The sequence below is a fragment of the Poromitra crassiceps genome, assembly GCF_964638095.1.
Source record: "Poromitra crassiceps genome assembly, chromosome: 14".
Lineage (NCBI taxonomy): Eukaryota > Metazoa > Chordata > Actinopteri > Beryciformes > Melamphaidae > Poromitra > Poromitra crassiceps.
In genome coordinates, this window is record NC_139633.1 from 34,314,244 (window position 1) to 34,329,381 (window position 15,138).

Consider the following 15,138-nt stretch of genomic DNA (forward strand, 5'->3'; position numbering starts at 1 on the left):
TTATTACCCGTTTACACACTGACCATGAAACTTTTGTCCGTCATAAAAGTTTTCGGAACAGTTTCGATTTTCTGTCTTTTTTTCCGTATGAGTCAAAAGGCGTTTGCGAGCTGTTTGACCCTTCTGTGTCTGTGTTTGGAGGGAGGAGAGAGACAGCGGCCGAGCGGGACTCCAGTCTGAGCAGAGAGGCAGCAGCTCGCTCACTGGCCCCTCTCTGCTCTCTCTTCCCGCGGGGAGCGGTGCTGCTCGCCCACCCTGCCCGCTGTGCGGGCTTGACATTACAATTGCTCGAGTGACCATCATTGATCACATCATGGAGTGCTCGAGTGACATCACTGATGATGTCATAGACATTGTGACATCATTACTGACCAAAATCATCACAATTCTCATAATGTGGGACCAAAATTGCAGACAGACAGACAGACGCCACTTTGGCTATTTGATGTATGATGATGGGAGTATAAGTAATCAGTTGTGTATATACTGTAAATAAAGGAGAAAAAAGAAAAAAAAGAAAGAATTTGGGTGTGTCCCGGAGGCTTGGAGACCACGGGGAGGTGTAACTCCCACGGGTCCTCTAGTGTATAGAATGGGTGATGTCACCTCACCAGTGATGTCACTCGAGAACTCAATGATGATGTGTCAGTGAGTGATGTCAACAGTGATGATGTCCCCATCTGATGTCATCATTGCTCGAGTGACATCACATCATCATTATGTAATTAGGATAATCATCATTAGGTAATTAGGGAAATTAATCTGCCCTAATTACCTAATTAAGAAATCTGGCTCCATTAGGTCACCCGCAGGGGTGCTCTTTACACTTCCTGAAAGTTTCAGCCCAATCGCAGGTAGAAAGGCATGGCTGTGGCCGAACAAAATTCTGCTCTGTGTTTTGGGGAATTTTTGACGATGTTGATCAATTCTCGAGTGATCAAAATGGCTAAATCTAATTCTGGCACCAGATCTGTGCAACACATGGGATCAACCCCAGCATTTAATATGAGATCATAGACTTTATATGACATCATAGACTTTCAGCACCTCAAAGCTCACTGACTCCAGAGTCTCTGCGTGTTGTGGCATGTGGACACACATCAATCATATCAGTGTCAAGGCAGGTCTTTAGTATTTGGCCTTTGCCCATTATGGGCGTGGTTAGAGAATGTTGTTGTGCATCATCTACTGTAACTGCCACGTCCCCTGTTCACTTCCTCTTTTGTGCATCTTAAAGCTGTAGGCGATCTGACAACAGGCACAGACTGACTGAAAACTCTGTCCATGTTCTCTTCATTAAAACCAGGTCAGATGTCCATCCCATCTCTATAGACCTCTAGAGAATGCCAGGTAAGATCTGTGCAATTAATGATTTAAGTGTATAATGTTGCTGTTCTTATTATATGTTTTTCCTATTGCGTTTATGGGAGGGAAAACCATTACAAACTAATTCTAAGTTGCAAAATTCTCTGCCTTAAAATAAAAATAAAATAAAAGGACCCACTGACTGCCCCCCTGCAGCTACCGTGGCCAGACAGCAGATTTTGAGACATTAATGTGCAGGCAATCAAATGCATTTGCACTGTAAAAGTTTTTTTTATACCTAGAATAATATGTGTGAAACTTAGAATGATCTTTTAATTGTTTTCTCTCATAAGTGCTTCAAGCTAAGTTTGAAGAAGCTAAAGACTCAAACCAATGATGCGGTGCCCTTTACAGGGAGCTTGACCGTGTTTTGAATTATTTTATTTTAGACAAGGGATTGCATATACAAGGAAACTGACTTAGTGTGGTTGGTGCACAAGTTACATAGCGCCACTGTCTCGTGGAAACGTCATTTGAACTGTAAAATGTTTTTTTTATACCTAGAATAATATGTCTGAAACTGCGGTGGTGGTCGGATCACCTGCCCTTTACAGGGAGCTTGAGCCTGTTTTGAATTTTAATTATTTTATTTTGGACAAGGGATGTTTGCACATACAAGTTGCACAAGGTGCATAAGTTACATGCATAAGTTACATAGTGTCGCTGTCTGGTGGAAACATCATATCTGCAAAAAAGCTATTTTTGATTTTAACATAGTTTAATAATAGCAACATTAATAACCAGTAATATAACATCTGTCGCTGGGCCAAAATACCTGAAACTTTCACAGGTTATTTTGGGGTACCTACTCAATCTTAAATCCATTTATGAAAATGAACAATCAAAAATGGAAAGAAGGAGCTGTTAGGAATTTAAATTACAAGATTTAAAGGTCCCATTCCGTGCAAAAGCTGTTTTTACTTGTAAATGCATATATACTGCTGTCAGCCCTCCCTGTAATGAGTGGTCACAAGCTCAGAACTGCCACAGTTGGATTTGTCCCTATCCAGCTTCCCCCTGCAGTCTCCTCCAAGCCACACCCCCAAACGCTTTGTTTGCCCAGAGGGGAATTGGGACGTCACGAGCTTCCTCACGCATACTGCGCGGGTCTCTCTCACACAAGCTACCTGCACCATTTTGTCTATAGCCACAAAATTAACACTTCTAGCTGGAGCGACGCCAACTGTACGTGATCCAGCAACTGCAGAGGTGCATTCGGTAAGTCTAGGCATTTTGAGATGTCCTCTTTAGCGTAGTAACCGTTAAGTTAACGATAACTCGCAACCTAGCGTGCTGGTCCACAGACGCTAATCTGATTGGCCGCTGGGAGCCTGGGGCGGGCTCTCCCTCAGCGGCCAATGGGAACTGTTAGTTCTGAATATATTATAGAAACAGACCGTTCTTGGGAAGCGACGAGATGAGGAAGTGAGAACTCCGTCACAACAAACGGGGTTGCTATATTTTCGACAAATTAATCCAGAATCATGTTTTATGGACCAGGGACACACGTTTTTAAGAGGTTACAGCTGCATGAATTGGGACCTTTAATGGGAAGTAATTGTACCTGTGTACTGCAAAGAGTTTAACAAACAGAGTACATCTTCAAAAAAGTGATACGGGCAACTTGCCGGTAAATTCCTAACAGCTCCTTCTTTCCATTTTTGATATTCTACTGTGCTTGCTGAGCTGTTTTGACACACTGTTTTTCCTGAAAATAAACAATTACATTAAAATCAAATATATACTTTTTAAAAGGCTGAATTTGGAGATACAAGGTCACCGCCGGACAGCGACAACAGGTTACATAAGGAACATGATAAGTTAGAAGAAATATACAGACAGATATAAAGATATCAACAGTATTAACAACCAAGTGTGGCAAACCAGCAGGTTATATAAAAAACGCACCTTTTCAGGCTCCACCTGGCCCCTTGTTGAACTAATATATTTCTCTCTCAAACAACCCCCCAACAACTTACCACTCTATTCCTTCAAAAGTTGTAGCTGTCATAGATTATGTTGCATAGTTGATTTCTCTATTGTTGACAAAATGTGTTATTGTACAGTAAGTCGCTTTGGATAAAAGCGTCTGCTAAATTACGTAATGTAATGTAATGTAATAATGTTATATTTTGGCTGATTAACTGACAGCTTTGTTTGTTTGTTTGCGGGTCATGTGGGTCAGTTCAGGGCCGTGAGCAGGTCACAATGGAATCTGGTGTTGGGTCAGTTCAGGACCGTGAGCAGGTCACACTGGAATCTGATGTTGGGTCAGTTCAGGACCGTGAGCAGGTCACACTGGAATCTGATGTTGGGTCAGTTCAGGACCGTGAGCAGGTCACACTGGAATCTGATGTTGGGTCAGTTCAGGACCGTGAGCAGGTCACACTGGAATCTGGTGTTGGGTCAGTTCAGGACCGTGAGCAGGTCACACTGGAATCTGATGTTGGGTCAGTTCAGGACCGTGAGCAGGTCACACTGGAATCTGATGTTGGGTCAGTTCAGGACCGTGAGCAGGTCACACTGGAATCTGATGTTGGGCCAGTTCAGGACCGTGAGCAGGTCACAATGGAATCTGGTGTTGGGTCAGTTCAGGACCGTGAGCAGGTCACACTGGAATCTGATGTTGGGTCAGTTCAGGACCGTAAGCAGGTCACACTGGAATCTGATGTTGGACAGAAAGAGAGAGAAAAACACGGAGGCAGCAGATATACACAGAGAGGGGGAGACAAGGAGAGGGAGAGAGAGAGAGAAAGAGAGAGAGGGCAAAGACAAAAAGAGGGGGAGACAGAGAGAGGGGACAGAGACAGAGAGAGATAGCTGGGGAGACAGAGAGAGATAGCATTCATTCTTGTATTATTCATTCATTCATTCATTTGTCTTGTAGTATAGTACGTTTTCTAATTCATGTTTAGCTTTTCATGTCTAAACGCTTGCTTTGGCAATATGTACAGTACAGTGTTACGTCATGCCAATAAAGCCAGTTGAATTGAATTGAATTGATAGCTGGGAAGACAGAGAGAAGGGCAGAGAGAGAGGGGGGAGAGACAGAGAGAGAGGGGGCAGAGAGAGAGAGAGAGAGAGAGAGAGAGGGGACAGATAGAGAGAGTGGGCAGAGAGATAGAGGGGGAGAGACAGAGAGAGGGGGACAGAGAGAGAGGGGGCAGAGAGAGAGGGGCAGAGAGAGAGGGGGGAGAGACAGAGAGAGAGGGTCAGAGAGAGAGAGAGAGGGGGCAGAGAGATAGAGGGGGAGAGACAGAGAGAGGGGGGCAGAGAGAGGGGGACAGAGAGAGAGGAGGCAGAGTGAGAGAGAGAAACGGGGAGGGGCAGAGACACGCAGAGAGGGGGAGACAGGGAGAGGGAAAGAAAGAGAAAGAGAGAGGGGGCAAAGACAAAGAGAGAGGGAGATGGAGAGAAAGACAGAGAGAGAGGGGGGACAGAGAGAGAGATTGGGAGACAGAGAGGGGGGACAGAGAGAGAGATTGGGAGACAGAGAGGGGGGACAGAGAGAGGAGGAGACAGAGAGGGAGAGGGGAGAGACAGAGAGAGAGAGAGACACTGGGGCATGTAAACAAAAACCAACAAGAACAAACAGGTATGCTGGCAGGTAGGCCCTGAAGGGAAATGACAGTTAGGGGAGCGCCTGAGCTGCTCCTTGAACTTAGATAATACCTCCAAAGAATGTTGTAAACAAGGAAACACACACACACACACACACACACACAAACACAAACACACACACACACAGCTGCTGCTAGACTGATCAGCACAGTGGCTCATTACCATCGCGCTTGATTTGATTTGATTTATTGATTTAGCTTACTGCATTGAAACATGTGGAATCCTGTATCAGCATTAAAGTGACCGTATCTCTGCATTCTGAAGGTTTCGTTATGGTCAGATGCATTAAAGTGACCTTATCTCTGCATTCTGAAGGTGTCGTTATGGTCAGATGCATTAAAGTGACCTCATCTCTGCATTCTGAAGGTGTTGTTATGGTCAGATGCATTAAAGTGACCTCATCTCTGCATTCTGAAGGTTTCGTTATGGTCAGATGCATTAAAGTGACCTCATCTCTGCATTTTGAAGGTTTCTTTAGGGTCAGATGCATTAAAGTGACCTTATCTCTGTATTCTGAAGGTGTCGTTATGGACAGATGCATTAAAGTGACCTCATCTCTGCATTTTGAAGGTTTCTTTAGGGTCAGATGCATTAAAGTGATCTCATCTCTGCATTCTGAAGGTTTCGTTATGGTCAGATGCATTAAAGTGACCTCATCTCTGCATTCTGAAGGTTTCGTTATGGTCAGATGCATTAAAGTGACCTCATCTCTGCATTTTGAAGGTTTCTTTAGGGTCAGATGCATCAAAGTGACCTTATCTCTGTATTCTGAAGGTGTCGTTATGGACAGATGCATTAAAGTGACCTCATCTCTGCATTCTGAAGGTGTCGTTATGGTCAGATGCATTAAAGTGACCTCATCTCTGCATTTTGAAGGTTTCTTTAGGGTCAGATGCATTAAAGTGACCTTATTTCTGCATTCTGAAGGTTTCGTTAGAGTCAGATGCATTAAAGTGACCTCATCTCTGCATTCTGAAGGTGTCGTTACGCTCAGATCCATTAAAGTGACCTTATCTCTGCATTCTGAAGGTTTCATTATGGTCAGATGCATTAAAGTGACCTTATCTCTGCATTCTGAAGGTTTCGTTATGGTCAGATGGATTAAAGTGACCTCATCTCTGCATTCTGAAGGTGTCGTTATGGTCAGATGCATTAAAGTGACCTTATCTCTGCCTTCTGAAGGTATTGTTATGGTCAGATGCATTAAAGTGACCTCATCTCTGTATTCTGAAGGTGTCGTTATGGTCAGATGCATTAAAGTTACCTTATCTCTGCATTCTGAAGGTGTCGTTATGGTCAGATGCATTAAAGTGACCTTATCTCTGCATTCTGAAGGTGTCGTTATGGTCAGATGCATTAAAGTGACCTCATCTCTGCCTTCTGAAGGTATTGTTATGGTCAGATGCATTAAAGTGACCTTATCTCTGCCTTCTGAAGGTATTGTTATGGTCAGATGCATTAAAGTTACCTCATCTCTGCATTCTGAAGGTGTCGTTAGAGTCAGATGCATTAAAGTGACCTCATCTCTGCATTCTGAAGGTTTTGTTAGAGTCAGATGCATTAAAGTGACCTCATCTCTGCATTCTGAATGTGTTGTTAGAGTCAGATGCATTAAAGTGACCTTATCTCTGTATTCTGAAGGTTTCTTAAGGGTCAGATGCATTAAAGTGACCTCATCTCTCCATTCTGAAGGTGTCGTTAGAGTCAGATGCATTAAAGTGACCTCATCTCTGGATTCTGGAGGTGTCGTTATGGTCAGATGCATTAAAGTGACCTCATCTCTGCATTCTGAAGGTGTCGTTATGGTCAGATGCATTAAAGTGACCTCATCTCTGCATTCTGAAGGTGTCGTTATGGTCAGATGCATTAAAGTGACCTCATCTCTGCATTCTGAAGGTGTTGTTATGGTCAGATGCATTAAAGTGACCTCATCTCTGCATTCTGAAGGTGTCGTTATGGTCAAATGCATTAAAGTGACCTCATCTCTGTATTCTGAAGGTGTCGTTATGGTCAGATGCATTAAAGTGACCTCATCTCTGCATTCTGAAGGTGTCGTTATGGTCAGATGCATTAAAGTGACCTCATCTCTGCATTCTGAAGGTGTCATTATGGTCAGATGCATTAAAGTGACCTCATCTCTGCATTCTGAAGGTGTCGTTATGGTCAAATGCATTAAAGTGACCTCATCTCTGCATTCTGAAGGTTTTTACAGCAGAGCCATTCTGCTCTACAGCTCTACAGCGCTCTACAGCCGTGTCGTTCGGGTGCTGGGATAACGTAATGCATTGTGGGTAGTCGGCTACTGTGGCTAATGCTAGCGGCTAGCGTAATAGTTACTTTACATGGCAGTAAAACGCCACTGAATGACCAAATTGATTTAACTTTTAACCATTTCGAGTAACAGTGTTTCCATACCGACCCCCAGCGTTGGTTAGTTGTTTATAACGTGACTATATTTATAACTTTTATAACGTACTCCAGTTTCCGGTTTATAATTCGGGTCTGCAGCCGAGTATAACAAAGGAAATGGCAAGCTGCAACAATAAGTCACGTTAAACCGGACCTTGTACCCACAATTATTTTTTTTACAGTGGGGCATTCAAAAATAAGGTGGATAGAGAGTCGCAGGAATGAGTCCGGAAAACATGGATGCTAACACTTCCGGGTTCTTCACTGTTTCTGCCTATGGGATTTTTGAATGTTTTTTTGGCGCGATGCTTCAAATGAGGTCTGTGGTTAACGCAAGCTTATTCAAACGCGAACCAGTGTTCAGCAGGATAATCTTCACACATGAGGACCACTTTTATGAGTTTTGAAGCTTTTACGTGCCGTTAAAAGGGCGGCTAGCTAGCAAACGGAGATTAGCCGTTAGGGTTAGGGTCAGCTAGCCGCTGCTGCTCTGCCCCTCACCCTGTCTGTGTTGTCATGTTACGTTCAACTACCCTAGATTGCCCCTCTCACAGTTTGTTGTGAGTCACGACCAATGAAGCGCTGTCAGCGTGGCTCGATTCAACTAAACTCTGAAGACAGCACATTGAGTAGGCTAAGCATGCCATTTGTTTTTGTTGTGTTCAGACGATTTCAGTTGAAATCTAAAATGTTTTTGCACTGACGATTTAAACTTTCATACCAGGTTTGTTCTAGTCAAAATAATAGCCGATGTAATGTTGATGTTTGCACTGCTAAAATAAATTTTAATAAGTAGGCCTACATGCCAATGTGAAGTTGTAGGATACCTACTGGTAGACCTATATCAAAATACTGTTTGCACCTAGCCTACTGTTTGTTTTTTAATACAGCTGTTTTATTAAGAATGAGAAACTTGTTTTGCAACACCCAAATAAAATTCTTTGATGATAATCTAGGAATGGGCTATGCGCAAAAGTGTTGTGTTAATAATGATAATGTGTAAATGGTTGAAGCTGAAGCAATTGCAGTTATGTGATTGTTATCTTTAAGTCACTACCAACCACCCCCCCCCCTCCGGACTGCCCCCCGTTCCTTATTTCAATTTCAAGAAGTTGGCAACCCTAAATATCAGCCAGTCACCATCAGTGTTGGGCAGTAACGCATTACTTAGTAACGCGTTACTGTAATTAGTTACTTTTTTAGTAACTAAGTAATATAAGGCGTTACAATTTCCAAAACAGTAATTAGATTACAGTTACTAATCCAAGTAACGCATGCGTTACTGCGTTACATCATTGCCTGCCAGAATGCAGTATGTAAACAAAGAAAAGAAAACATTTTATCGTCACGGACGCTATATGTGTGTCGCGCACACATATACGTCATAGTGTGTGTGCACGATACAGCGTCAGAGCGTGCACGCCGGCTTTCAAAACAAACCGAAGCATGACGGAGTCAGAAGAAGGAGACGAGCAAGAGAAATATGCGTTCAAAAGCTGGAACATTATTGTCCTTTGTAAACTATGTGCGAGCAGCTTGGCAGATGCTACCTATTTGCACTGTTGACTCGCCCTCATATCGATGCATCATAGAGAAAATAGCCACGAAGAACAAGCTGCCGCAGCCACACAGATGAAGATGTTTGCTGGCTACCTCAGAGAGAATATGCGGAATAGGGATGGAGGCTAAATTGAAGGCGACGCTGGGTGAGGTAGACTTGGGTGGTGTAACAGTTCACTGGATTAACAGATACACTTTGGGTATGGGGCAAGCCGAATAATATAAATATAAATATAAGTTCAGTGTGCAATAAGGACAATTTGACACGTAAGGTATACTCACTCTACGTATTTGCTTACTTAAACGTACTCCACTACTTTGCTCCTATCGCAGTAATACTGGTTAACGTTTATACTGTTTATACTGTTTACTCCATGCTATGTTGTGTTGTTTGTTTCTTCTATTCTGCTTATTTTACTATTGCACTACTACTGTGTATTTATTTTAGGATATGTGTGTTTTTGTGATTCTGATTCTGATTCTGAAGTGTTGTACACTTTGTTACTTCTTAACCTTCTCGTCAAAGCCTTTCTCACCGTAGTCAGACGGCCCAGGGAATGTTGACAGATCATCACTTTTCTTTCAGCAACGAAGCTTGAAACGTTTGCATTGAGGCTGTGGTTGTTTTATTACCACTCCGACAGTAACAGCATCTTTCACTCACGTTATCTGTCTGACTCTCATTTCGTGTGAAGCTAGCCAGTCTTAACACACCACTTCCTGTTCTTTCTAACCGAATTTCAAAGTAAAATGCCTTTGGCGTTTCTTTTAACATAGCCTATATATAATACCAAAGCGAAAATAATTAATACAGTGACATTCTAGACATGTAACAACTTAAGTGTAAGGTATTTGGGGTAAAAAAAAAGTAACTAGTAACGTAACTAGTAACGTACCTAGTTACTTTTTGAAAAAGTAATCAGTAAAGTAACTTTTATTACTTTTTTAAGGAGTAATCAGTAATCAGTAACTAATTACTTTTCCAGAGTAACTTGCCAAACACTGGTCAACATTCACTAACGTTACACATCAAAGGGCATCAAAACAAGTCCGCCTTTTGCTTGACTGCCTGAAACTCCGACTCAACCATAGCTCAAAATAACATTAAACGGTTTATGTTATTTTGTTTATTTAATTGTATTTATTTATTTTATTTTATTATTTATTTTATTTTACCGAATTTTCTATGGTTTTTGTATTATTTATTTCTGTGCATCAAACTTGGAAAAAAAAAGAAAAAGTAACTGCTACACTTGTTGCCCAGTCTGTTTATATTCACCTTATTCTTTGCCCGGAAAGACGATTACAAAATGACGTCATGCAGAAGAGTCATTGGACTCTTCTGCATGACGTCATTTTGTAATCGTCTTTCCGGTTTTAAACATGGAAGTAGAGTACACCTACCACAGTCATTTAGACTTGCCAAAAAGCTAGGGAGGTACGGTGGTGCAGTGGTAAGCACTATCGCCTCACAGCTCGAAGGTCGTGGGTTCGATTCCCACCTGGGGACGAGGTGAACGCTGAAGGAATGCGTGCCCGTCTGCATGTCCTCGAGTGCCCACCGCCCGGGTGGGGTTGGCAAAAAGGGCCTTTCTGTGTGGAGTTTGCATGTTCTCCCCGTGCCTCCCGGGGGTTTCCTTCATATAGGAACACCCTTCACAAAAACATGCAATATCCTGGTTGCTAGTGTGGTTCCTCCTCTGGTCGTTAAGGGTGCCTGTTCAGAGGGAGGGGAACTGGTTGGAATAGCGTGAACCTCCCCCGTGCTATGTCCTACCGGTGAAGCCTCCTCTGTCAGGTGAAAAGAAGCGGCTGACTGACTGCCCATGTCTCGGAGGAAGCATGGAGCCAGTCTTGGCTCTCCCCAGATCGGCAGAGGATGGAGTAGCAACCAGGATTGAGAAATCAAATGAGCACTAACGGGGGATAAAAAAAAAAAAAAAAAGACTTGCCAAAAAGCTGTTTTCAAGCTAAAAAAAACCCAAACTGTTTTAAAGTTTTAATATTTGTCGGGTGAGAACGTAACATATATGTGACCCGTTTATCAGAATAACGCCTATTGGAAATCTTTAACGAGCAGCGAGGACCGGCGGAGCGCTGACTGGGCTGACACCGGTCGGACTAGCTATCTGTCAAACCCTACTGTAGTTAGGCTACTGGCAGTGAGAAAACACTGTCGACGTGCTTTTGTAACTAACGTTAAATGCCGACCGGGTACAGCCATCGGCTCCTCGCAGCAGTAACGTTATGAACATGTAACTGAAGTTGGCCGCAGTGTAGCTTAATTCTGAATGTTGCCAAACTTCATTCATACTGACGTTTTATTTTGAAAATGGCCGCCAACTAGCGCTGAACCGGAAGAACAAATACGTTGCGTCGAACGCGGAAGAGAGAAAAAGTGGGCGTGGTGAATAAGGTGAATAGTGTTGGGTTTATGTTTTGTTTTTATTTAATTTCATTTAGTTTAAAGGAGAATTGCACACTTTCTTGTACCCCATTTCTAAGGGGTTTATATTTATTTATAAAATAAATGTAATGAAAAAGTACCTGATGTAATGTAAATATGTTGGAGTCATATACACCGTGTGAGTGCACTTACAAATCTTACTACACATTGTCACTACACATTGTCACGATACTAGAATTTCTACTTCGATACCGATACCCAGGAAAATATCGATACTCGATACCATTTTCGATACCACGGGAAGGGGGGATGATGACACATCAAGAGGCATAAAAATAAAGTTAGACAGATGGACGGACAGAAGCACACTTCTCCATAATCTAGGCCTGATCAAACTCTGATCTTAAGACAGCAGATTAGCCCTGCAGATTAGACAGCAGATTAGCCATCAGAACACGTCTAGCTTGTTGAAGCTACAGATACCCAATGATAGGGAGGGACAAATCAGTGATTTCTCATTAAAAGAAAGCACTGATGGTATCAAAACTGTTGCAAATGAGTATTGTATCTATTTACATTTTTTAGTATTGATACTATCGATACCTGTTGCAAATGAGTATTGTATCCGATTAAAATTTTCAGTATCAATACTTTTTGATACTATCGATACTTTTGACAACCCTACTACACATGCATAAAAACTTGTTTCTGCAGCTGACTAAAAGAGCCTGGAGCAGTGAGTTACTACTTTAATTCAATGTTGATGAGCATCAAAGAAAATGGTTAATGTTCAGCTTGTGTTAATGTCAGGTCATTGAGACCTATTGAAAAGTTGTTCCTGTAGTGACGTACAGTACTAGTGAACAGTGGTTTGGGCTGACTGAGCCACAGGCTCATGGAGACTTAGGGTATCAGGGGGACACAGAAGTCATGTTCTGGCCTAGTTTTCGGTCTTGTGATTTGAGAGATCTGGGGCTCTATCTTCCGACAGGCGCTATCCACTAATAGCGCTTGCGCACGTGTTTGCGCATGCCTTAAGGCATGGGAGATAGCATTCCGCCTTGCGCCGTCCGCCAGGTGTTCTGCCAAGTTTTGCTACCCCGCCGAGCAGCAAAAAAAAAAAACACCTCACAGGAGCATACTTGCAATGATTGATACAGAAATGTAACTGTTTAAAAGTGATATCATTGTCTGGTAGACGTGACCTCCCTGATTTCTAAGTTAAAACAGCCCAGAAATATGTTGGGGATGCAATTCTCGGCCGGGATGCGGAAATGTTCATGGCACGTGTCGCAGACGCAAATTAGAGCTGTGGCAAAATCACCTGCGCCCCAAAATGCCTGCGCAAACGGGATTTGGGCGGTCTTAACTACCAGAATTATTCACAGGCGTGGCCAGGCAATGCTGGGCATTACGTCAATCAAAACCAATCAGATGTCAATCAAAACCAATTCAATATGCTGTAATTCTCTCCATGCGTAATAGTGTACTCACTCGTGCGAGGACTGAGGGAGCTTATTGACAGATCATCTGTGGTGCCAATGACCCTTCGGGTTATGAAGGTAAATAGCCTATGTCCATTGTCCAACAAGTTTTCTCAATTCATTTCCCTCTTTGCGATGTGATAAAGTTTCTCAGTGAGTTATAGTTGATTTCCTCACTGAATTATCTGCTAATACCCAATTTTAGCAGCATCATTTGATGTCTTGGCGTGGCAAGGCTGTGCTTAATGACATATCCAAAAGGAATTCCACTTTCCACTGCGCAAATACCTCGCTGCGCTGGGAGCGCAGCCGTAATCTCCATGCAGAGCGCCCAGCGCAGAGAGGTATTTGCGCGTAAGAGGTCCTTTTCAAAGTTCTTAGCGCAAAGTAATTGCACGCTGCTGACGATAGGGTAACGCCATCTATCCCACATTTTAGCGCTGAAACGCTTGCTTTGGCATGGGGCAGCCAATGCCCAGTACAGTTATCACAGGCATGCGCTTGTGTCCGCCCCCAATTTGCATTGTGCACGGCGTTAAACGAGTGCAAACGCTAAATTAGTGCTTTTGGGAAGATAGAGCCCCTGATGTCTTATTTTGTGCTAATAAATGACACACACGATGTGTAGTCAAAGAGAGAAGTTATTCATCTAATCATTCCTGCTTCATCAAAATTCAATTTCTGATAAATTCCAGGATTTAGATGGTTTAGTGATGTGAGATAACAGAAGAATGTACCTGTAGGAGAACCAAACAAGTTCTGTTTATGCCTACAAAATGTTACTTTGTATTTTGAGTTCTCCCCTGGAAGTGATTTTGGTATAGATGGGCCATTGTATTTAAACAAGCAGTATTCTACTGAGTGACGTGACCTGTATTCAGAATATACCTAGGGACACATTTAGTTTGTCATTGTAAAACCATAGCACAGTAAGGATGACATGTTCTTCATAGATCTAGCCTTTTAATTTAGCTCTTAAGTGCTTTCTCGAAGTACACCAAATTCATGCATTTTACTTTAAAATGTAAAAAAAAAATCTTGAGGGGGGGCACGCCCCCGCACCCCCCTAGGGGTCTGTAGTCCCCCACCACAACAACTCAAAATCCTGTGGGAAACACTGTAATTAGTATGATTATAGTGATTAGTTAAAGTCAGTTCTGACTATAGTACTGTAGTTAATCATTAGTTAATGATTAGTTAATGGTCAGTTTGTGAGTATAGTAATAATTAAGTAATGATTAACTAGTAGTTAATCATTACTTAATTATTACCTGTCCATTAGCAGTGTTGGGCGTAATGCATTACAAAGTAACTACTGTAATTACATTACATTTGTCTGTAATGAGTATAAGGCATTACTGTTCCTAATTCCAGTAATCACATTACAGTTACTATTCAAATATGCAGTGTTTCCCCTAGAAACATTTTCAGGCCTGGAGGGATTTCAAAACGTACCCCAACCGCAACGGTGGGGGCCCTCGCTGGCGAACAGTTGTATTATGGGTTACACGTTTTGGAACAGCACTGCACGCTGGCACGATGCTCCTAAAAGCAAAATGCTTATTGTTTTGAATGATTTAGCATCTTCTATTACTGTCAACACTGTCAACACCAGTATTGTTGTATTGTAATAATATGCCATAAAGGTTTATTGAAATTTTGGGGAGAGCAGGAAAAAATAAATAAATAATAATAATTGCAATTCTTTTTCTGGCCTGAGTGGGGGCGCTGTTGGCCTGGCAGGCCCGCCACGCCTGTAGAATGGTAGGGGAAACACTGAATGTATGGCATTACTTGCATTACATAAGTTATTCAATTATCTGGATCAGGCTTGAATCTGCAGGATTACTGGAAAAAAAACACCAAATGTACGGACTGGTGCTTTTTCAGGCACTCAACTATGCAACACAACTAGATTGGATGGGCTGGAGGGACGGGGAGGAGTCAGATCTTGTGTATGTCCTTATTAGGAGAGGGATTTGTGCTGATATGGGCATATGTAAGGTTTCATGTTGTAATTGTTAACTGACAATTAGGTGACATTATGCATCTCAGGTGATGTTGCAGAGTAACGCCAAAGTAATGTAACGGGTCGTGTAAATACTTACTTTCTCCAGGGAGTAATTAAGTAAAGTAAGCCATTACTTTTTTTTAAAGTAATGTGTAATGTATAACTTTTTTGAGTAAAGCCCCCCACACTGTCCATTAGTTACTCTTTTTCTGTACCCTAATGTAATGTGGTGCATCATTTAAAGTGAAACATCATACAGAGTAGTTCATGAGTACTGAATC

The 15,138-nt window shown here is 42.3% G+C and overlaps 1 protein-coding gene across 1 annotated transcript in view; it reads left to right on the forward strand.

Moving 5' to 3' along the window:
• Positions 1–1,242: 1,242 nt before the first annotated feature.
• LOC310788760 (NACHT, LRR and PYD domains-containing protein 3-like) overlaps positions 1,243–15,138 on the forward strand; it is a 193,137-nt gene continuing 179,241 nt past the window's right edge. The window contains exon 1 of the mRNA XM_083650328.1: positions 1,243–1,350. Within this exon, the coding sequence (XP_083506454.1) occupies positions 1,344–1,350 (7 nt within the window). The 5' untranslated portion in view covers positions 1,243–1,343. The remainder of the gene's footprint in view (positions 1,351–15,138) is intronic.